At 38.3% G+C, this 25,376-nt stretch overlaps 1 protein-coding gene across 9 annotated transcripts in view; it reads left to right on the top strand.

The window, feature by feature from the left end:
• BEND7 (BEN domain containing 7) overlaps positions 1-25,376 on the top strand; it is a 123,368-nt gene that overhangs the window by 62,001 nt on the left and 35,991 nt on the right. For all 9 annotated transcript variants that reach the window (XM_081297118.1, XM_081297117.1, XM_081297119.1 and 6 more), the window contains one exon: positions 24,629-24,748. In XM_081297118.1, coding sequence (XP_081153244.1) covers positions 24,629-24,748 — 120 coding nt within the window. Of the gene's footprint in view, positions 1-24,628; positions 24,749-25,376 lie in introns of those variants that run through there.

The following is a 25,376-nucleotide window of genomic DNA, read 5'->3' as shown; positions in this document are numbered from 1 at the left end:
TGTTGTTTTTTGCCTTCATTCCATAAAAATGTAGCTGAAATTATAATAAACTAAGTAGAAGCTAATTTAATTTGCCACTGCACCTTACCCACTGGCATGGCTCTTGGGTATGCACCTTACAACTCCCCACCCCAGATACCACTAGAATATGGTATTTCAAGGTGATGTTAATTTGTTAAAATAATATTTTAAGAGCCAATTTGATCTGCTGCAGAACCAAAAAGTGCTTGTTTTAATTTGACTTTTAAATGGAAGTGTTTTTGTTTTCAGTAAATTTCTAAGGATTCCATCAATATATTATTTAAACTTAAGTTTTTAGGTGTAAATAAGAATAAAGCTACCTATCACGTGTTAAAGTAAGTAAGACATTTCTCTCCAAAGTTCAGAAGCTACATTACCAGACCATTGCATCTAAAGACATTTTAAATATAAGTAAAGCCACACACTGTTCCTCTCCACACATTCCTAGCCAAGTCTGCTCCCTCTTGTTTTAAGTCATGCCACTTACAGGGAGAGACCACCCTGGGTCTCTCCCCTGTACCTCCTTGGAGCATATGTCTGTATTCCATGGTGTTACAACAGCCATGCGGGTTCATGGACGTGTCTCCATCTCTGTCTAGTTCCACATCCTAGACCTAGTTCTTCACTGTACAGTGTCCTTATTCAGGACTCTGATAAACATAACTTTAGGAAATAGAAGTATTTAAATGCTGTTAACAAAAAGGATGTATACAGCTGTGCACATATCGAAGTTTGAGGTCAGCCTTAGCAACTTAGTGAGGCACTTAGCAACTTAGTGAGACCCTGTCTCTAAATAAAAATTAAAAAGGGCTGGGGATGTGACTCAGTGGTTAAGCCCCCGGTTCATTCCCCAGTAATAAATAAATAAATAAATAAATAATGAAAAAAAAGTGTCAAATTTAAGCACAACTACCATGAAAATGAAATTTTGAATAAGTCCTTAATTAAAAGTAGAATAGCTGATGAGGATATTCTTAACTGATTTAGTTCTGCATTGTCAGGGCTTGTGAGTGGGACTGACTCAGAGAGATTCCCTGTCCTCTCCTCTTGCCCATTAGTTTGCAAAATGAGTAACTGAATTTAATAGTACTTAAAGGATACTTGGAAACTCACAATTAACTTTACAAAATAATTCGAATTTTAAATGGAGTTAGCAAGTACCAGACACCCTTTGTTCATGGCCAGAAGGACATAAGCCTTCATTAACAGGAAATTTCTCATGCTCCATCAGAATTTTTTCATTTAAAGTGGCAGCTGAGTTGTATTAAATAAGAAAAGCTACAGAGATATCACAATCTTGGCCATTTATGAAAAGAATGATTCAGCTCGAAGTGACACTAAAAACAAGATTACAGAATTTGAAAAACGGTCAATGATGTAACTAGGACTTGCTGAAATGAAGAAAGGTCCATTTCCATTTAAACAGGCTGGGCTTTCTCAGAACATGAAGGTCAAGGCTGCTGATGCTTCTCTGAAATGCAGTCAGGAATTGTTTTAGTTGTCTCTTCCTACCTACCTATCTTTTTTTCTTTCTTTCTTTTCAGGGAAGTATTTTAACATTATGACAGTATTTGAAATTAGGAACTATGACCCTATTCCATTTTAATGATGTAGAAAAGCTACCTTCATAATAGATGGTAATGAAATAGCTCATTACAAGTAGACTAATAGAGAGGTTTATTCCACCATTTTCCATCTAGACTGGACATTATACAAGAGTTTGAAAAAGTGAATTACAAACAAATAGAGATTGTGTCTTAATTTTTTCACAGCCCTACTCCTGCTAGAAATAAAAACAACAGTGAGGCCTCTACTCCTAATACCTAATAAAGCCGATTATTCAAATCAAAGAGCTCAAAATTTCCATATGCTTCTTTTATTGTTGAGTTAAATCTAGCATTAAAATTCTATTAGGAAAATATAATAACTTGAAAACAGACAAAAACCTACCCCTTAATAGCCAATAGCCTTAATCAACAAATATTTTATGTTCATTTGTTCCCTTGTTGTTTTTATTCATAGACATATTTTCATTTTGTTTTTTCCCCTGACTACACAAATAATTTATGCTTACAAAATACCAGGCATAAAAAATATAGAAAACTTAAAGACTTCCATAATCTCATACTTCAGAAGTTACCCTGGACTTTCTTATTGTCTTTATTCAGAGTATGCATGTGATATCAGGGTCATCTGCCTTATGACACAGACCCTCCATGAAGAACTCAGTAGTCATGAATCTATTCCCTGGCAATTTCATAGGCTAGGGGCATCAGCTCAGATCACAGAAGCAGAACTGGAGGGTGATGCCATAACCAGACAGACTTGGTCACAGGTTAGCACCATTCTTTTTTTTTTTATTGGTTGTTCAAAACATTACAAAACTCTTGACATATCATATTTCATACATTAGATTCAAGTTGGTTATGAACTCCCAATTTTACCTCATATACAGATTGCAGAATCACATCGGTTACACATCCACATTTTTACATAATGCCCTATTAGTAACTGTTGTATTCTGCTACCTTTCCTATCCTCTACTATCCCCCCTCCCCTCCCCTCCCATCTTCTCTCTCTACCCCATCTACTGTAATTCATTTGTCTCCTTGTTTATTTTCCCGTTCCCCTCACAACCTCTTATGTGTAATTTTGTATAACAATGAGGGTCTCCCTCCATTACCTTGCAATTTCCCTTTTCTCTCCCTTTCCCTCCCACCTAATGTATCTGTTTAATGTTGATCTTTTCTTCCTGCTCTTCCTCCCTGCTCTGTTCTTAGTTGTTCTCATTATATCAAGGAAGACATTTGGTATTTGTTTTTTAGGGATTGGCTAGCTTCACTAAGCATAATCTGCTCTAGTGCCATCCATTTCCCTGCAAATTCCATGATTTTGTCATTTTTTAGTGCTGCATAATATTCCATGGTGTATAAATGCCACATTTTTTTAATCCATTCATCTATTGAAGGGCATCTGGGTTGGTTCCACAGTCTAGCAATTGTGAATTGTGCTGCTATGAACATCGATGCTAGCACCATTCTTGGGGCCAATTTGTGTGTGTGTGTGTGTGTGTGTGTGTGTGTGTGTGTGTGCGTGTGTGTTTCCCCACCCTCCACCCCCCGAAGAAGTTATACTAAGTGTCTGCTCTCACTGTGTTTCTAGGTTTTCATGTTATCTTTGCACATAGTGAATTGGTATACTTTTTGTCTTGCTAACCTGCCTGTTAGTTTATTTCAGACTCAACTGAATCCTCCTGGGGTGGAGGGAAGTTTTTCCCTCCCTTACATACTTCACAAGAACTGGTTTTCCATAAATACATGTTGGGTGAACAAGTAAGCATAGGGTTTTATTTTTCATCTTGAAATAATGAGTTTGATGCAAATGTCTATCCTCATGTCTTCTCATAATTAATTTGAAACAAAAAAAATCAAAACATTGTTGTAAATTTGTACGAGTCAAATTGCCAATGAAAGTAAAACAAGTAGAAACCAAGACTGAGTATAAATTTGAATACAATTATCTTAATTCCCTAATACATTTTCCTTTACCATGTTTTCTCTAACAACAGGTTTATTAACCCACATATGACAATGTAAAGTGATTTTTGGAAGTAGCCATTAATTTTAGGTCTTATAGAACAACTATACTCAGTTTAACAGTAAAGATATAAAGAGAAATTTGTCTTCCTTATCCAAATCTTTTGGATCTGACTAATTTGGAAAAGAGATAAAATGGTTTTTCTACATAATAGTGCCAAGGCTATCTACTGCACACTTGAAAAACATTTTGTAAATATAAAGTATTCTTTCTTACTTCACCTTTTATGAGATAGTACCCCAATAGTATATTTATTTGACAAGTCCACTTACCTAGGAACAGAAGACTGGTTAATTTTATAAAATCTCACATGTAAAAATAATAAATGGTACTTGATTTTGTTTCAAACAAGGGTGATTAGATTGGTTAAAACAATAGTGGGGAAAAAAGATGAATGAAAATCTATAAAATGCTTATAAATAGGAAGAGAAATGCACTGAAAATAAAAGTTTAAATAAAACTGTTTGTAGTAGTAACATTCCCCATGACATTATCTTGAAACTAAACTATAAGATTATTTGTAGATTTTTTCATATAATCTCATCTTTTAATCTTTTATAGTTACTAACACTCAGTGGTAATTCATTAAAAATTAATTTGTAATTATGACCCAAGGTCTTACTGATGAAAGGATACTTAATGAGAAGCACTCACCTGAACATCTGAATTCAGCTTTGAGAAGAAGTAACTTATGATGTTGTTAAGTGAAGTCAAGTTTAACACTAAGTAAACTTGGTATCACGGATTTGATTCAGAATTTTTTGCCAGAACACAGAGTGGAGGTTAGTCCCCAGTGTGCTCCCCTTGCATCATGTGGTATCTGCTGAAGCAGTGATTGGTCCACCATCTGGCTTTCACCATGACATACCTCAGTAGACTTGCAGTTTGACATAGAGTTACTTAAATGTGACATAATCATTGACTCCCCAAATACTCTTCAAAAAATAGAGTTTCAATAAAAATATTTTTAGAACTCATTATGATTTTTAATTCAGCATCATAATGACTAGTTAAGAAAGTATTATTAATGTCAAACTGGACTGGAGTCTTGAATCCTCTTGCATTCAAAGGAAATTACATATGTGCATAAGCAAAAGAACTGATTAATGGTCACTAGTTTACTTGACACAAATTGCTACTCTCTTAAGAGGTCAGCACTGATGGTCTGCCAGGATAGCCACAAGGGATCAGAACTTCTCTGGGAGGGAACACTTCTTGACTGGTGATTACTCCAAAAATTCAAACTGGAGTGCCTAACTACATTCAATGTCACCCACTCACAGGCTCTACAGAAATGACCACCAAAGCCTCTCATTTTATTTCAATAACTCTAGACACATGTAGGGTCACTTTTGTCATTTTATAATACCTCTACTTTTCATTATTATTGTATATCATCATTCATTCTCTTGGGATTTGTAAAAAAAAGTAAACAGGCATTTTCTATTTAATCTCACATAGGTTTGAGTTAATTGGGGTGGAGTTCATATCTGATTTATTATATTTTGATTGATAGTAATGTCTCTGTATTCTCAGAACTCCCTTTAAGCACAAGTTTAAAACATCAATTTCAATTTGAATATCCCTTCAATGTTGGTGATTTTATTCCTGTTTGCAGGAGAGGACACTTTGCCTGAGAGAAATTTAAGTAAATTTATTTAACTTAAACAGCTTGTGATAGAATCAGGATTTAACCCCAGTTCTGTCTGACTCCAAAGCCATTTTCCAGCACATTTCATTTATAAAAGGAGTATTTGAAAATAAAGGCATCCTGCCTTTAAATGTCTACCTTAAAATTTAGCATTTTTTATTCTTTATAAATTCCAGTAGGAAGGTGGCCATGCTAATGTTTAAAACACCCAGTCAGTTATTGTTTGTTCAAAGAATATTCAAAGTGAATTTTGGTTAAAATATAGCTGTACTTCAGTTTATTTCACCAGTTTCAAGGGTAGGTCTTTTCATGAGACTCAGTCCCTTGATGCCAGAGAGGAAAATAGAAGTTTGATCTCAAACTTCTCAGAGTTGAGCTCAAAGTTTCTCCCTAAAGAAGAAAGGGGGAAAAAACTTCTAAGACACTTCCAATGCATAGAACTTCAAGAAAGAAGCTTGGAAGCAAATACTGTATAGAGCTTATCTTCCAAAGTTGTATATAAATTAAGTTCTTATTTAGATGTTTGGCAATTGGAACCAATTGATGAATACTTTGCTTCAAGAATCCTTTTGAGGGCTGGGGTTGTAGCTCAGTTTTAGAGCACCTACCATGCATGAGTGAGGCACTGGGTTCGATCCTCAGCACGACATAAAAATAAATAAATAAAGATATTGTGTCCATCTGCAACTGAAAAAAATATTTTTTAAAAAAAATCCTTTTGAATGATGGTCATATGTCAGTTTATCTGTTCATATTTTTTTGTTTTTGTTTTGGTACTGGAGATTGAATTCAAAGGCACCTAACCACTGAGCCACATTCCCAGCGCTACTTTGTATTTTATTTAGAGACAGGGTCTCACTGAGTTGCTTAGCGCCTTACTTTTGCTGAGGCTGGCTTTGAACTCGAAATCCTCCTGTCTCAGCCTCCCTCCCGAGCCACTGGGATTACGGGCATGTGCCACCATGCCCAGCTCTGTTCGTATTTTTAAATATTGGATCTGCCTAAAACAGGAGATAACTATATAACACCTATAAAATTACATCACACAGGGCTGGGGATGTGGCTCAAGCGGTAGTGTGCTCGCCTGGCATGCATGCGGCCTGGGTTCGATCCTCAGCACCACATACAAACAAAGATGTTGTGTCCGCCAAAAACTAAAAAATAAATGTTAAAAATTCTTTCTCTCTCTCCCTCTCTCTCTTAAAAAAAAAAAATTACATCACACAGCTTGTTTGAGCTATTTTTATAACTATCACCTAATTGTTGTTGTTTGTGGTTTTCCACTTTTTATGGAGGGTCAGCAACATTTAAATAAGTCACGTTGAATCTCAGCTATTCTGTATGTATATCCCTATATTTTTAGTGCCTTTCATATTGGTTCTCATATTTTATTGTGCATCAAAATTACCTGGAATGTTAATTAAAATTTTAGATTTTTGTGTCTCATTCTCAGAGATTGATTTAGTAGGTATAGGATATTCCCAGAAATCTGAATTTTGAACTCTCAACCACAGGTGATTCTGATGCAGTTTTTCAGATCCCCCAACCACCTTAGAGAGACTCCTCCCAACTCTGATTCTAACACTTGTGCTGAATGTCCACAGTGTGCCACAGCCTACTTGTGAGGCTTGGTATCCTTCAGTTGTTCTTTAAGAGCACTAGTTTCCTGAAGGCTACTCTGTTCCACTTCTGTAACAAATGAGAACATACCATTGTCTCAGTGGCCTTCATTCTTTGAACTCTGGGATTTAAGGCAATTTTCTGTTTCACATTACACAAGAAACTGGTTTCAGATCTGCAGGCAGTGCCTCACTAGTTCTGGACTGCCTGCTTCACCAAGGTGGAAGAGGGACCTTTCCTGACTTCTGGCTAACTTAAGGGTCACAAAATAAATGCTATTTAGTGTTCCACAGACCTTGATATTACAGTCTTGAAAATGTAGTCTCCATTCTTAACCATAACTTGGCCAAAGTCTCTTTGACTGGTAAATCCAGCGCATTTGTTCCACTAACTTCTTCACCACACAGTGTCATGCAGAAGACATGGTCTCTGCTGCTTTTCACATTCTGGATAAGTCATGAGAACATCCAAATCATTGCAGTGTGTTCATTGACCTTGTTAACCTAGAAATCATCAGTAGTCATGAAGTTTCTGTTAAAAGCACAAACTTTCATTGCCCACACGCTGTGAGCTGGGAACTGGTGACATAAAGATGAGTAAGGTATGGCCCCTGATCTTAAGGAATGTGCAAGCTAGTGGAGCTACAGGTATGCCAGTAGTGACCCATAACACAGAACCCTACCCCAGAACACAACAAAATAAATGTCAGATGGCTGCTATCTAACAGGTAGGAAGCACAGAGGATATAAATCTCAGTAGGAGATGTTCTCACTGAGTAGGTGACATCTGAAATAGATTTTAATGATGAGAAGTAATCAAATGCAAAGAAAATGGAAAAAATAGCTATCTAATAATTTAATGGAGCTTAAGTTCAGCAAAACAAGGGGTGAAAGTCATTTTCCTTCAGAACTATTTAACACCTCTACTATTTGGTAGACTTTGAGGGCAACCTGTTTATCTTAAAGTATTTAACTTCACTGATATAATACCAAGGAAATGGACTCAAATATAGCGCCCCCCAGGGGTTTTCAGATAAAGCTGTGTTTATTAACAGTTGTTTCTTAAAGCTGCCTAGACTCCATCTCAGACCCAATAAATCAGAGTGTTCTTGAGTTTGGGACCACAGTGAGTCTAATGCCTGTCCCTGCTTCATTGCTGGTCTTCCTTAAGCTCAGAAAAGGAATCTCATTTTTCTCAAACTTACATCGTTTGCTACATAAGGGATGAGTGAGAATGTGGAGAAATTTAAGAGAAAGGTGGTGGGTTTTATTGATCCTTCTTGAGCCCTTCACATAATGAGTAGAAACCAGTACTGGATTAACTTCAAAGACAAAATTCTAATTCCCAGTTGCTGAATTCACACAAAACCTTCCTTGTAACACAAATGTGCTGTAAGGATTGACAAAAACATCCTCCTGCCAAAAGAGATAAGTTTCTGTAGCATAAACAGGGCCACTGCGTCCTGACCACAACGCACAGCATAATGGGCACCATCACCATTGCCAACACTGTCACTTTGTATATTTATTATGACATTTCTCAGCAGATGAAAGCAAAGTGTCTTGAGGAAGGGCACCTTTCTTATCTGCACAGTGGTGCCATATGGACTAGCTGTGGCCTTGAAAACAGAAAGCAATGTTTTCCACATAACTCACCTCCTTTGTATTTAAATCTCTGAATTGTCTGGCTGATTTGAAATGCTCACTAGCATCCTCAGGTAATGCCACATCCTCCTGCTTTCTCCTTTTGTAGGGAAATGGGATTGTATAGTAAGGGCAGAATTGGTCAAATTATATTCCCTCCAGCTTTTTGCTGGAACCTACAATTGGCTTCAATAATCCAGCAAATGTTTCAATTCAATTATGTAAACTGCCTCATACAAGGTGTACGTCAAAATGTGAAAAACTCAGAAATTGGTATTTGCTAGTATTTCTGTCCTTAAAATCCAAATGACACATACATATGATCATGGAACTTTTGTAGTCACAGTAATAATTGTGGGACTGTCAGCTTCTAGTGAGAAAACCTCTTAAAAACCATAGAACTTTATTTAAAATTGAATTGAAAACTCATTGATTTTTGACTGCCTCCAAGACTCTTTTGCATAAGAGCAAACATGGCTGCATCTGTCCTGATAAAAGCACCTGTAGTAGAGCTTCCACCTTTTGGATTCAGTCAGGTCTTCCCAGTGGTTGCTCCCTGTAGTCTTCTGTTACAGTGACTGTTTCCAGATTGTGTTTCATGCATCCTTCTTTTGACTACTCTCCATGGTCAGCTCATAGTATTTCTCAGAAACATTTTTATACTCAACCTTAGCATCCTCTCATCAACCCTGCCATTTTGATGGGAGTAAGTCTAACGTTCATTATTTTAAGTACCTCCCTCCCCACTCCTCTATGTCACCATATCTGCCTTTTGAATTGAGTTAGCCAGGTACCAGTAAGGGGGGGCAAATACCAATTATAAATGTAGACAGAGCCAGGTGCAGTGGCACATGTCTTTAATACCAGCTACTCAGAAGGCTGAAGCAGGAAGATTGAAAGTTGAAGGCCAGCCTCAACAATTTAATGAGACCCTACCTCAAAATAAATTTAAAAAGGTTGGGGATATAGCTCAGTGGTAAAGAAACTATGGATTCAATCCCCAGTACCATTCCGGTGGGGGTAGGGGGTAGAGAAATATGAGAATTCCTACTTTCTGTAGGAGCTAGTCAAATGAGCTAGTTACTTTGGGGCATAAGACATGCATAACATTGTGATTTAATCACAATGTTCTTGAAAAGTCAACTATGATGTTCATTACCCAGACATACAACCCCCTTGAAGGTGGAAGGGATCTTCTGATTCTGGTACTTCCTCCTTGTAACCTCATTATTTTTAGCAGAGGCTTCAACAGTCTCCCACCCTTCAATTTTGCAAACTCAGAATCACCTTCAATGAATTTTTTCTCCCCAGTTAATCCTGTTTCATTACCCAACCCTGTCAATTCTTTGTGTCCTTCCTCATATTCTTTACTCTTCACTTCTCTGACCTCATCCAGCTGCTCATCGCTGTATCCTTAAAGTTCTGCAAAAACTTCAAAATACATCTTGTCTCTCCTTTCCTCCTGCAAGTTTAAACTATATGCTAATAGCCAAGCAACACTTATAAAACCAAATTTCATGACATGATTTTCCTACTTACCTCCTCTTTGCCCATTAAATCACATCTAATCTTTGCCCTTTTCCAGCTTCCCTGCAACTTGACTTCTCCCTTCTTTCTCCCAGAGCTTCCTACCAGGTGAATCAGCTCAGGGTTGATACTGTTCCTCAACCATCACATACACCTGAGTTTTGACTTTGAGTTTTGCTATTCTCCCCAGGGCTGATCCTCTTCTCTCATCCCTCTTTCTAGACAAATCCAACTCATTCTTCCTGGCCTAAGCCTCAACCTACACTGCCTCTTTCCCTAAATTCCTATAGTACTTATTAACTCTGTATGGTTAAGCCATAAGTCTTAATCCTTTGCTTTGCTATTAATGTTTTATGTGGAGAATGACCATATCATTTTTGAGAGTAAAAAATGGTGCTGTTAGGGCTGGGGTTGTGGCTCCAGAGGTAGACCCTACCACTTCCACATCGACTTTTCAAGAACCTTATGATTAAATCACAATGCCATGCATGTGTTATTCCCCAAAGTAACTAGCTCACCTAGCATGAGTGAGACACTGGGTTCGATCCTCAGCACCACATTAAGTAAAATAAAGACATTGTGTCCACCTATAACTAAAAATTTTTTAAAAATTTTAAAAATGGTACTATTAATAATTTCATTGGCAAAATAGACATTTTAAATGTGAACTATTCCCAGAAAATATATGGTAATCCTGTTTATGTTTGAGCATCTTTTCTCCCTAATAAAACTTATGTTCCTATGGGCGAAGAGCATGTTTTATATTTGCTTGTAAATTCCTTGGCACATGAGACAATGTCACGCAACATGACTAATGATCAGTAAATACAGGAACAAATGAAAGAGGGAGGGACAGAATCAAGCAGCCAATTTATCTTCCCCCCTAAAAAGTAGTTTCTTAAAAATGAAAACACAACTCCATCACGCTGGTTGTGTAGAGGGCACGGTAACAGGACAGTGGTACAACTTCCCCAGGACAAGTTGTAAAAGGGCAGCTGGAATTCCAGAAGGCAGAATCTAAGTTTGAAGACAGGCAGAAACGGTAGCAACAGACAGATCAAATGATGTATAGTGATCAAGGACGGTATAAATCTAGGGATCAAAACTGATCCCGAATATGAAACCAAATTTGTATTCAGTGGGAGCAATGAAAACATTAATTATTGTCAAATATCAAAGAATGAGCTCCACAATATGCAGTATGAAAGGGGTGGTTTGTCATTTTTTCATTCATACGTCAGATTAATCATCTTGAAAAGGTAAAATATAATAAACTAATTGTGAGATTTGGGTTTAAAGAAATACAACAGTGGAATCCATAGTCAGGCTTAATGTGTCATTTCCTATGTTTATTGTCTTAAGATTTCTTTGGGGGGGTACCGGAGATTTAACCCAGGGGCACTTGGCCACTGAGCCACATCCCCAGCCCTATTTTATATTTTATTTAGAGACAGGGTCTCACTGAGTTGCTTAACACCTCATTATTGCTGAGGCTGGCTTTGAACTCGCAATTCTCTTGACTCAGCCTCCCAAACTGCTGGGATTACATGCGTGCGCCACCTTGCCCTGCTCAAGATTTCTTAATACATCAGTACACTTACCCAACCATGTGTTTTTTTAGCATTCATATCATAACAAATTGCCTCAGATATCAAATAAGAGTCTGAGAACTTTACTGCCACCCTCAATATGTGCATGTAAAATTTTCCTAAAGCTGACCTCAATTAGAAGGGAGTTGTCACCACGTGAAGAGAACAAAAAATAAAGCCCTCCATAACCCTGAATCATCAGCCCTGTCCTGAGGTCCCCAGCATCCTCACCCCAACCTCACTCTGTGCAGCAGCCACAGAAAGTGGTACAATCATGGAGCCAGCACATGATCTGTGGAGGAGACCATACCATTTCCTGCCCAGCTCGGGGCTTTTTGTTGTTCTTCCAGCCTTGCTCACCTCTGGATTTGGATGGTAGTGAGGAGTCAGATGGTACCTGAACTCTTTCACTGTGACATAACTCATTCTAAAACTGGAGGCATTTCTTGCAGACTTCCTGGCTATAGGGTGAACTCTGTATTTATGCAGTGACAAAGAAAGTTCATATACCCAGAAGCCCTAGCTTTAAAAACAGAGAAAAACTCATTAACTTTACCCTCCTCCAGACATTTATCTAATAAACAGACAAGTGTGAGCTTTCTATGGCACAGTGGTTGGGTAGAGGGGTGGTGGTATGCATGCCATTTTATGCCAATTGTCGAACTCTTTGATGATTCTCAATATTTAAAATTTTTGTTTTGCTTGGGCCTCAGCTTCCTGATCTATAAAATAAATGAGTTATATGAAATATTTCCAAGGTGCCTTCCAGGTAGAATTCCTATAAATCTATGATTGTAAAACATTTTCCTTTGCTTAAAAAAAAGGTGTGTTAAAGAGTAAACATCATTATATCAAAGCTTGTTACTCAGATATTAATATTTAGCAGATGTAATTTATTCCCTTGAACTATACCAGAAACATTAAACAAAGGTGCATTGTAGCACAACTTGCCAAAGGAAAGTGTTAATCATATTTCCCAATAGTTACAAATGTAGAGTTCCGCTGTGGGCTTTCTTAAATGAATATAAATTGAAATTAACTTTGGTTAGTTTGAGAAACCACTATGGGCACTTCTTGGCACTTTCTAGATAGAGATGCCATTGTAACAAAATGGAACGCAGAGAGACAGGGATAGGGTTGTTTTCCTCCAGACTCTAGTGGCCTCAAATCTCTGAGAATCACAGTGATTAGACAAGATTGTTCAAACCTCACAATCCCACCAGGTTGGGAATAATGAAAGAACATTATGGGATGCATACTTACTCCTGGCCATCATTTAAGCTCCTGAAAGAGTGTGACTTGATTAAGTTTTAAAGTCTCCAGTTCGGAGATTCTATGATTCATAAATTTTAGTCCAAACTCTCAAAAGTAAACCTACAAAATTAAGTCAATATGGCTGGGAATAAATTTAGTGTCTATCGAGGGCCCTTTTAATTACAGCTACCAACTGCAAGTAATAGCCCTAGGCAATAATGATCAGCACTAAGTGTTAGATAGACATTATGGTCAGCTTTGGCCATACATGCCTCTGAGTCTGTATCAGTGGGCTGCCCAGTAGGGCTCTACAACAGTCTCCTATATAACTCAGAAGGACATTCTAATTCTCATGTAAGCATATTGTTTGCAATATTTTATTTCCTTAACTTAAAGCCTTCCTTTTGAGATGTATTATAGTTAATGATCTGCCAAATTTTTATTGTTAAACCAAATCTGAAATGAACTTCAGGGCTCAGTAAATTTTGAGACTGTGGCTATTTACTAAAGAGATTCTTCCTCTGTTTCTTTCAAGTTAAGTAACAGACTAGAGAAAAAAGTTTCTGAGATTTATTCTTTCATGAACAGAACATTCATGTTTGCCTTTATGTGCCCATGGTGAATGCAAGACATGATCTCTGCCCTCCTCAAGCTTAAAGTCTAGTCAAACATAAGACATTATTATTATTATTGAAAAATGCTGGTTAGGAAAACTCAGGGAGACCATCTCTAAGGTCAGACCTGAAGAGAGAAATCAGAGGAGGTCTTCCCTCCATAAGTCCCCTCCAGCAAATTACAAAACTTTCTAGAGAAAGCTTCCAGTGCTGATCCCAAAAGAGAGTATTTTTAAGGAGTATAACTGAGGTCTGGTCAGTATTGGTATTTCTGTGGCAGAGTCTTAGGAGAAGTTTTCTGATTTGTTCCTAGACTAAGAGTGACATTCGTCCCCTTCAGCATAACCCTTAGACTAAGAAGTGGAAGTAAGTGTTCATCTTGAAATGGTGAAGACATTCACCATGATTCATTTTCTCTGCCTTATCTGAGACTGAGAACTGCTCTGATGTTTACTTTATACCCCCTCTTTCTTTAAATTTTAATAATTAAAATGTTCTAGTTCATTCTTTTTCTCTTTCCTACTTCCTCAGAGTAACCTGAAGTTGGTGTGCATCTTTCCCATTTGTGTTTTTTATTTTACCACTTCCTTATCCATAAATCATACTCGCCATTATTTCATGTACTTACAAATCTATACACACAGCTTCATCTGTATTTTTGCCACTGGGTTTTGTTTCACATGTCCCCCTTTTTTTAGAGATTTGTCTAGATAACTACTTTATAACTCTGGATTATTCATTTCAGTTACAACCACTACATGGTGAAGCCCTCCCTGTCTATAATCTGGAGACACTGGGATTGTTTCTTCTCTCTGTTACCCATGGCAGAGGTCCTCTTGGTGTCTCCTGGATTTCATGTCTCATTTTTCTTTAGGGAACACACCAGGCAGTAGAATGGCCAAGTGACAGGGTACAGCATCTTCAGTTTCATTGGGCATTGCCAAGTGGCTCTCTAAAGTGATTGATATTATTTATAAACCCACTAGCAACATAGAAGAAATCCAACTTTTCCTCATTCTTGCCAATATCTAGTGTTGTCAGACTTTATTTTTTCAATTGGTTTCAGCATCTCGGTAGTAGAATCCCTGATAGCTAATGAGTTTGAGGATCGTTTCATTTTGTCATTATTTAGTTATTTTTTCTTCTGTGAATTTCTACTTTTTCTGTTTTTCCATTAGGTCATTGCTTTCTTACTGTCTTATCTGAGATCTTTGTCAGGTATACATATTGCAGATACCACCTCTTATTTTCCAGTGTGTAACAACATTGCCATGCTGTCTTTTATCATTCTAAAGTTGAGGTTGCACTGTCAGATTTCTATGCTTTGTGCTTTTTTTGTGTGCGCATTTTTAAAAGATTCTCCCTACTGTAACGAATAGTCTCTTTTTTACCAACAAAGCTTTAAGGCTTTCTTTTGTATATTTGGATCTTTAATCCACCTGGAATTTATTCTTTTCTAAAATGTGACAAAGAGATTTCTTTCTTGTTCTTTGGATAGTCAATTATTTCAGTACCACCCCTTTTTAATTTTTTTAAATTTTTTAAATTGTTTTATTGATTTGTGATTCCATCTCTGACAGATACTGAGCTCCCATCTTCCATTGGGGACACTTTTATGTACCTCTGAGCCAATGCCACAGAGTTGTCATAACATGGGTATTATGATAATTCTGAATATCTTCAGGTCATGTCCTCCTCTAATCTCTTCCTTCCTCTTCTCTCGGCTCCAGTTCTTTCTCTCTGTATTCAGTTTTCTTCTTCCTGAAGTACAACATGTAATAATTCTTTGAATGAGGGTCTGTGTAATCTTTTCTTTCAGTTGGTGTTCTAAAATCTCTTTATCTAACCATCACTGTCTTAGGGTGTGGAGTTTAGCTGGGTATTCTATTCTAGATGGAGGAGGATTCTTTCAGAGCAATTGGAAGATATCCCAGTGGCTTCTAGATTCAGTTGCTGTGAATCTGCTGTTAGCCTGTCCTTTTTCAGATAATCTCCACTCTAGTTGCTTACAAAATCTCTTCATCCTTTGGCATTCTCTGGTTTCTTTATTACAGGTCCACATATATATTTACTTTTATTACTAATATGTCAGATGATTTTGCTGCTTGGGACCAAGAGTTTATTATTCATCAGTTCTGGAAATTCTTCATCTGTTGTCTCTAATTTACTTGGCCTTTCCTCTGTTCTTTCATTTGGCTTCCTCTGAAACATCTGTGAGTGTTTATTGGATCATTTCGTTCCATCCTTCATATCTCTTAATTTGTCTAAAATATTCTTCATCTCTTCATCTCTGTGTTACAATCTGGATAATTCCTCATATCAATCTCCCTGTTCTACTCAGTGATATTAATTTGTCATTATTTGTTATTTTTTCCTCCCCAAATTTCCTACCTTTTCCTATTTTTCCATTATTGATTAGTCTCTACTATGAGTTTTTAAATTTCAACTACTATGTTTTAATTTCTACAAGTTCTGTTTGGTTCTCTTTGTAATTGGCCTTCCTTGATGAACAAAGTCCTTCCATTTCAAGCACACTTATTCAAATTCTATTTTCTCAAGTCTGTGGGGCTCTAATCCTACATTTCTCAGGCCTCACTCATGGTGGATTGTTTCCTCATGTGTTTCACTATATTTAAATAGGAGTTCATCCATGAGAATCTGCTGAGGCCCAAGCTTCAGAGGCACTCTTAAGAGTTATTCTGCTTTTCTTTTTGTCTGGACCCTAGACTATCAACAGCAATGCTTATGCTCACTTATACTTTTATGCAGTTGATAGAGCTTCAAATTCCAAACCTCTACAAGGTGTAAGGCAAGCATTTAGGATTTTCTCAGGCAACTTTTTCTCCCCCCAAAGACTTGACGGCTTGCTCACAGCCTCCTTGCTAGTGGTAGATCATTCCTCTTTGTACAGCTTCAAGCAGAGGCTTGAGTCTCAACTCCTCCACACACAGGTCCAGGCCCTTATTTTCTACTTCTATATCTGTGTCAAATCCAAACTTTGTGGCCATCGAGACTGCAGCCCCCACCTCAGGACAGTTGCAAGGTGTGGTTTTGGTCTGCACATACCCTTCCCTGTGTCTGGAACATTCTCTACCTTTTTTGACCTTTACCGTTTCTTAAGGTCCAGTGTAGCCATCCATCACTTTATCCAAAAGCTTTACTCAGCTCCAACCCTCCAGCACAGGCATGGGTGGGATTCCCTTCTCTGTGGCCCTGAATGATTTCTGTAGTAGCAATTGTATTCTTGTCTTTTCTTGATCCCTTATTTCCCTTTATCCTCCTCTTTATTGCAAGCTCTTTGAGGTCAAGGGGCCATTTGCTTACTAGAACCTAGCATAATCTAGCACATATGGGTACTGGATAAATATTTCCCAATTGAATACATGTTGCTTTTATAATAAGGCACAGTTTTGTTCAGGTTCTTGATATGAAGCACCCACCTGTTTGTGTACAGGATCAGAAAACAACATCCACTCTAATTGATCTTAATATGAATCAACAAAATGGATGATAGAAATCATATGCTGAAGCAGTCAGAGCTCAAAAGATCCTTTGTGACTATGTGTCTCCTGATGTGCTTCTAAGATTTATGGGTACAGACAAGTCAGAAACAGGAAATCAGAAGACTTGGTGCCCACACACCTGAGCCTTGGAAAAGGTGATGGTATGTCATCAGGGTGTACTCAGAATCTGTCTCCAAGCTGTATAAAATGCTCCCTTCAAGAAGACTTTTCCAGGGCTGGAGTGTAGCTCAGTGGTAGAGCACTTGCCTATTGTATGTGAGGCACTGGGTTCAATCCCCAGCATCACATAAAAATAAATAAATAAAATAAAGATATTGTGTCTATCTACAACTAAAAAAATTAAAAACAAAAAAAAATCACTCCATTTAAAAAGAAAAAAAAGAAGGCTCTTCTGGATAATACTAGATGTTATATGTGAAAATAATCTTAGGGTATTTCTTTCCTTTGTTCCTTTTTCTTTTCTTGCATCTTTCCTTCCTTCCTTGGATTAAACTATTCTATTATCATGCTAAAGCCATGTAACTGGCTCTAAGTACACTTGAAATAGTTGCCCTGTATTTGTCACCATAGAAAATTATCAAGACATGAAGACTTGGTCAAAACTAAATGCCCTGGTTTCTTTCTGAGTCTCAGTAATTATATTTGCTTCTAAGTAAGAGTGTCACATTGCTGACTCTTGCCTAGAAAAAGCACAGGTGGTCACCATGTATCACGCACATTAAAACTATTTGATTTTTTAGTTTTTTGAGGGAAAAAAAGGGGCTCTTTTGTTTCAAGAAGCAGGGTACCACCCAAGTTCCTTGAGGAAAAAAGTTACTTCAGGAAGCCACATGTTGGGCTGGGCTGTGGCTAAGTGGTAGAGCTTGCACTCATGAGGCCCTGGGTTTGATCCTCAGCACCACATAAAAACAAATAATAAAAACTAAAGAGATTGTGTCCCTCTACAACTAAAAAAATATTTAAAAAAAAAGAAGCCACTTGTTTACATGGGAAACACCGAGGTCACTGGTGGGCTTGCCTGCATTGCTGTTCTTGGTATACATCTTGTGAGCTGTGTTCTCTGCCTCTCTGGGTCTCTGCTTCTCTTGGCACATCTGCTTTCTCTGCCTCTACACTCTGCTCCCTCACAGTTTGGTTTGCACTGGGACAACCTGACTACTCACATCGTGACATTTCAGCTTTGCCTGCAGTTGCTAAGCTCTCATTCTTTCATTGCCTGCTGTTTCCAGGAGGAGGTGGAGAGGATCTGGCTCATGCTTTCGTGCAGTGTTTGGCATGGCTCTCCTGGGCATTGACAGCAAGTCATCAAGTCTCAGAGTTCCAAATTCCCATCCATCCCCCTATAGCCCAATTTCCATTCAGAGCTTACCCATATGTGCTCAGCTGGCCTCCTTGGTCTGAGGGTGGGGGCAACAGTGAAGGGGATATATTCCAGACTCACTGAGTTCTCTCTCCCCAGTTGTCCCTCACACTTCCAGGTTGTGTGATTGAAAATAATACCAGTATTTGTTTAACAATTGCTGTGCTTTTATTTAGAACTCAACCATTTTGCTTTTACAATACCTCAGTATTCATCTATACCTTTAAATTAAAAGCTAACTTATGTGGAAAATAATCCCTACTATTTGTGCAATCTCAGAACAGTCATTTAGCCTGCCCATGCTTTGATTTTGTCATCTGTAGTTTAGGATCACAATACCTGCCCAATGGTAGTTATGAAGATTAAATGAGATATGAACTGCTAAGCAAATGGGAAGTCTCAAGTAATATCTTTAGGAGAGTAGAAGGAGTAGGCCTAGTGGTGCATGCCTATAATTCCAGTGACTTGGGAGGCTGAGGCAAGAGGTTCACAAGTTTGAGGCCAGGCTGTACAACTTAGCAAAACTCCAAGCAACTTAGTGAGACCCTGTCTCAAAATAAATAATAAAAAGATCTGAGTGTAGCTTAGTGGTAAATTGCTTATGAGTTAAATCCTCAGGACCCAAAAAAAAAAAAGAATAGAAAGAGGAGAATGTGAGAGGAATATATGTTGGTCATGTCACGCTCTGATATAAGGAAGAAGCAGCTGCCCAAGAGTCCCTGTGCTTTTAGCACTTCCCCAATCACAGGTGTCCCCAGTTGAGTTGCTCTGCTTGTCACCTGGGACCCTAGTATGAGGCTGCTGCCCCTCACAGGGCCCTCAGAGTTTGGCAAATATGATGAGGATGTGGCTTTCAGTTTTGCTTGTTATAAGACTTTAGTCCCACTTGTAGAAGGAGTAGGCCTAGTGGTGCATGCCTATAATTCCAGTGACTTGGGAGGCTGAGGCAAGAGGTTCACAAGTTTGAGGCCAGGCTGTACAACTTAGCAAAACTCCAAGCAACTTAGTGAGACCCTGTCTCAAAATAAATAATAAAAAGATCTGAGTGTAGCTTAGTGGTAAATTGCTTATGAGTTAAATCCTCAGGACCCAAAAAAAAAAAAGAATAGAAAGAGGAGAATGTGAGAGGAATATATGTTGGTCATGTCACGCTCTGATATAAGGAAGAAGCAGCTGCCCAAGAGTCCCTGTGCTTTTAGCACTTCCCCAATCACAGGTGTCCCCAGTTGAGTTGCTCTGCTTGTCACCTGGGACCCTAGTATGAGGCTGCTGCCCCTCACAGGGCCCTCAGAGTTTGGCAAATATGATGAGGATGTGGCTTTCAGTTTTGCTTGTTATAAGACTTTAGTCCCACTTGTCTGTCTGATCACAAGTTACACTTGAGCCATCATACCCAGGGGTGACCTGTCCCTGCTGGCCAGAGTTCCCAGAGGGTTTCACAGTGAAATTAAAGATATGCAAGCCTACTTCTGCTCCTTCAAGTGTCTGTATGACACCAGGATGTCCTTTAAAACTCCATATCCTACCCTGCTTTTTTTCCCAGCACAGATAAGGCAGAAACACTCCAAATGAAGTCCTTCGGACAGAGAGCAGTTGGGGGACATGGCCTATCCACTCTGTTTGCGGGTGGCAGATTCCGCATGTTAGACACGTTACCCAGCACCACATTCATTGATGATTATATTAAAAGCCACATTCCTGGGAAGGATCTGCTCAGCCGCCACAAGCTTATTCATTATTTATAAACAATTAAAGGGCATGGTTCAAATGAATGCAAGCATCCGGGAAAGTCATTACTCAAGTACGGATCAACTCAAGCATTTGTCATCTCCCTGGTGACTTAACATACTCTCTGTGCCTTAGGACCTCAAATTATTAAGCAGAGTGGATGCTTATACTCTTATTTAGTTTAATTGTTGGCCTCATTCCACTTGTTCGGATTATTTGAACTTGTTTAAAATTAGTCCCTCACTTCTGTTTAATATATTAAAATAGGTAAGGGGGGGAGTTTCTTTTTAGAACCTATTGCATTCTAAAGATGAATGCAAATTATCCTACTATGATTCTTAATGACCCACTATTAACATAGTAGGAAACCCAGTGCATTAATGCAATACCTCTTTTCACATCATTACTCCTAATGGAACTGTTACCAGGATAATAGCTTGACCTTTAGCTATAGATTCAGATAGCAAAAATATATTCTGCATACTCCTTACCTCTATTCACATGGCATTTTGACTATTTTCACATCAATGCACCAACCATCTTTTGGCCTGTTCTAGGCCTCATCTGCCATTGTAGTGAAAAGAATAGGATTTTCTCTTCATTAGGTAAATTCTAGTTAAAAGTCTCTTTTAAGTTTGGATTAATCCATGAACTAGAATGTCAATATATGCCTAATGGAAATATTTATTTTATAGGTATTTTTTGAGAAGTCTGGCACTCTGTCTTCAAAGGTCTCAGTCACAAACCCAGGAGACAGCAATTTTCCTGGCTTCTTTCTTTTGAAACCAAATTGCTTTTAACTGAAAGGAGAAAAAAAAATAAGCAGAAAGTGTTGCCTTAAAAATGAATGACAGAGTACTTGAGCTCAAGGTTATATTGGAAAGGTCTGACTTGAAGCTCCTCCCAGAGTTGGACAAAACATTCCACAGCCTTCCCTTTGGCTCTCCTGAACTTGGTTATTGACATGCCCAGGAGTCATTTTGATATTGGCACAGCCTAAATCTACTTTGTTATTTTGGAACCACTAGTTTTTAATATGTGATAATTTGGACACATGCATTTCACTATCTAAGAAAAGAGAGGTTGCTATGGAAATTAATTATATAAATAATACTACAAGTGGGAAGATGTTTCCCTGCAAAGACAGTATATTCAATAATTTTTGTAGTATATATTTTCATATAAGCAAATAGGGTACCAAGTAACAAATATATTTTTCTATTTATTAAAACAGAACTTCAATGACATCATTTGGCGATTCTCTAATTAGTAAACTTTGGGCATGTGTGTGTAATAAAAAACCTTCTTTCTTTCAAAATATTCTGTTAATTAAAGCTTCCTAGTAATTTTTCCCCACTTAATCTAAATTTGTGAGCTACTGTTTTTGCTTTTATTAGAAACAAAACTGAAAAATATGTTTGCCTATTCATCACATGCGTCTTGAGTTTCTTCAGTGCAAGGCACTAGGTGCTTTGAAGGAGAAAAAGAAACGTCATTTACAACCTGGTGTAAATTTAAAAGTGCACACCTACCACCCAGGGTATCGTTTTCCTCTGTTCTCTCCCAGGTGGAGGCTGCTTACTCTCCTAAGTCCCACATAACTGACACTGGGCAGCCTGGTTGATGTTTTCCTGCTCCTTAGTTCTGCATCCTAATCATAACTCCCCCTCTACTCAAGTGAGCTGGGATAGAATCTTCTTCCATCAGCCACACAAAGATCCATCTGACCCACTGGCCACATGGTGTCTGGCCTACATCTCTGATCCCTTTGGCCTCTTCTGCCTTTCAGCCCACACTATTGAGCACACCTTAGCATCCTCTCCACAGCTGCATGCCACTGCTGTTTTATTTGATTTTTTAATTTTGATTCTTTGATACTGGGGATTGAACCCGATTCTGCCAAAAGTATCTGGCAAACTCCTGCCCCTAGGCCAGTCCTATCATCCATTGTCCTAGATGGGAGCTGCAAAGTGCTGACGGAGACAGCGCCTCACCTGTGTAGACTTGTCACCCCATCTGTGGCTTGGCAGCCTTTCTGCTTGTCCTCACTCTACCGTTTAACAGTTCTCCTCAGAGATAGCTCCAAACATTCCCACACTCACCTGTAATCCTAGTGGCTGGGAGGCTGAGGCTGGAGGATCATGAATTCAAAGCCATCCCCAGCAATGGCGAGATACTAAGCAACTCAGTGAGACCCTGTCTCTATATAAAATACAAAATAGGGCTGGGGATGTGACTCAGTGGTTGGCTGCTTCTGAGTTCAATCCCCAGTACGGGGGGTGGGGGAATCCCCACACTCTGCACCCTGATAGAGCTTCACTGCTGAGTTCGATGAATCACAGGATCTATCACTCCAGCCTGGAACCACTTCTGAATTGGCCGCTGTCTTCCACTTGTTCTGGCTTCAGATAACAGCTCCCTCCTATCTTCTCCTTCTAAGCACTGGTGTTGTCCGTAGTTCTGTGCCTGGCATGGTGGGCTTCTTACTTTGTATGTTCTCGGGGATTGGTTATTGGTTTTCTCTCATTAACTACCACATACATAGTCAGACCTATGTGTCATTGGGTTCACCGCCAATGATTAAAAATATTCAGAAAAAAACCTAGCACCACAAAACAAACAACAACAAAAGCAAACCAAATCCCAAATTCCATACAACTTGGGGACTGGAGGTATAGTTCAGTGGTTCAGTGCATGCTTAACATGCACAAGGCCCCAGATTTAATACTGAGGACAAAAAAAAAAAGAAAGAAACAAACCACATCTGTATGAAACATGCACAGACATTTTTCTTGTTATTCCCTGAACAATACAGTATAACTTACATAGTGTTTACCTTGTATTAGGAATAATGAGCAATCCACAGGCTATTTAAAGTACACATGAGGATGTACATAGGTTATATATAAACACTACTCCATTTTCTATAAGGTACTTGAGCAATCGAGGATTTGGGCATCCTCAAGGGTCCTGGAACCAATGCCTGGGGGTACCCAGACACAACTGCCTGTTTGTGCCTTTCAGACCAGTGTGTTCAGGCCAGCCCTTTTTCTGCAGTGTAGGCTTCTCTGTCCACATCTGCTGGCCATCTCCACATGGGTGGTCCAAAAACACTCCCCACCCTCACAAGTCTTCCCTTTCTTCTGTATTTATTATATCATATGATACACGAAAAAACTCCAGTTCTCTGCCCTAGATACCTGACTTGCTCTGGCAACTGTAGTCACTTCTACAATTATAATAGCCTCCTGAGAGGATCCCCTCCTTCCTGTGGCCACCCTCATACAATTGGATTGCTTACATATGAGATTGCATGCATGGCTTTTTCTCTTCCTTAAATTATCTCCTAAGAAGTATGTTCTTTGATTTAAGTATGAGTTTAACATTTTTTTCTAATATTTTATACATGTCTGAGTATGCTGCAGATAACTCTGTCCATTTTTCTATGGGGACTTTTTATTTGAATGTGCTCTTTAGATGGTGGTAGATAATGAATGTTTTCAGCCATATTTAGTGCAATTGACTTTTTCATTCTACTGAAATATTTATTTTTCATTAAATGGAAATTTCAATTTTTATGTAGTTGAATCTGTCAATATTTTTCTCTGTTATTTCTTTTTAAAAGAAACCTTTTAAAACATTAAACTTACCAATATTTTAAATACCAAGAAGGCAGCGTGATATGACTTTAGACTAGATGTTGACCTTACGGAGAGCCAGTTGAAAAGGCAAGTTGAAAAGTGCTCAGGAACTGGAGAGGGAGGTAGAAATGTCACCCATACATGCAGTCACATACTGTGCGCAGCATTCCTGAGGTCATTGTCCTGCTTTCCTTTTGTCCTGCCAGATGATTCTTCCTAGTTTCTTTGGGCTTAATAAGGGAGGCCTTTACCCAGAACTAGAGTTAACTCAAATTGGAATTTGTGTCTAGATTATGTCTTAAAATTTCATTGAGACATATCGCATTATTATTTATTTTGAGTATTGACTGGGTTAATGAGAATCACCATGAGAACATCATCTTTTTGTGTAATTTTTCATTTTATTTTGAATCAATAGCAAAAAGTAAGGTCTTTCAGTGTGTTTGTGGGGCCAGTGGATCAGTAGGAAGTATTTCCTTTTGGGCCTATGAGATATACACACAGAGAGATGGAGAAGTAGAAAGAGCAGTTTCCATGTGAATTTCTCAGTATTTCCAGCCAGTTTCATTTTAAAGCACAATCCACCACTGGTAGCCAGAGGCAGGCTGATAATCATCTTTATCATTCAGATTTGGAAAGCACACACTACACAACTGACATCCTTTAGAAATAGACTTTTGGTGGGGGGCTCAGTGGTAGAGCACATCCTTAGCATAGGTGAGTCCCTGGGTTCAGTTCCCAGCATCTCCAAAAAAGAAAGAACTAGACTTTTATTTTCTTCTTGGGCTATATTCCTATTTCAGATCTGCATATTTTATTTGTTAAAGTATATAACAGTATATTTCACATTCTCTTTCAGTCTTCACAGAAAAGTACTGTACTGCTAACCATGTGGATAAACTTCCTGGCCCAAGAGACTGGGTACAGATTCTACAGGATCAAATTAAACTGGCCAGAAGAAGGTTAAAAAGAGGATCAGGTATGAATAGGTTGTAAAAAAGTAATTGTGGAAGTACTTTATTGTACTGTATTTATTCTTAGCCTTTGTAAAGCACAATACTTTTCTCTAGGGCAGTTTAGTAGGAAATTTCTTTTTTGAAGGAAAAGCTCTACATAATGTGCTTTGGTTAGCTACCTTAAAGTCGTATTCAAGATTTTGAAACTCACCTTAAGATTATGTAGTAAAACTTATGACAGGCCATTTGTTTTGAATAGTACAAAGGAAAAAGATTGCTAATCTCATTTATGGTCCAATGTGTCTCACATATAAAACTGGGTCTCTCTTTTGTGGTTTTCTTCTATTTGCCTATTTATTCTTGTTTGTTTGGGTCTGCTTGATTTATTAAAAATGTCCTACTTGTTTAAGATTTTTTTTAATTAGCCAAAATCCTTCAATAAGAACCATCAATCACATCAAGGAAGAAGGAATGTATGTGTGTTTTAAAGTCTGGGCTTGGGCTTGGGAATTTGGGGGTTATCCTTCCAGGAAAATTGAACATTAGTTGCTTTGTGACAATTAGATTTGGTCATTTGAAATCTCAGGCTCCCCAAAGTGACAGTGGGCCATTGTACCAATGAGAAATCCCTTGAGGTCAATTTTTTCCTAT

Source organism: Spermophilus citellus (genome assembly GCF_964194105.1).
Source record: "Spermophilus citellus genome assembly, chromosome: 6".
In the NCBI taxonomy this organism is placed as follows: domain Eukaryota; kingdom Metazoa; phylum Chordata; class Mammalia; order Rodentia; family Sciuridae; genus Spermophilus; species Spermophilus citellus.
This window is presented reverse-complemented; position numbering and strand designations above follow the sequence as displayed.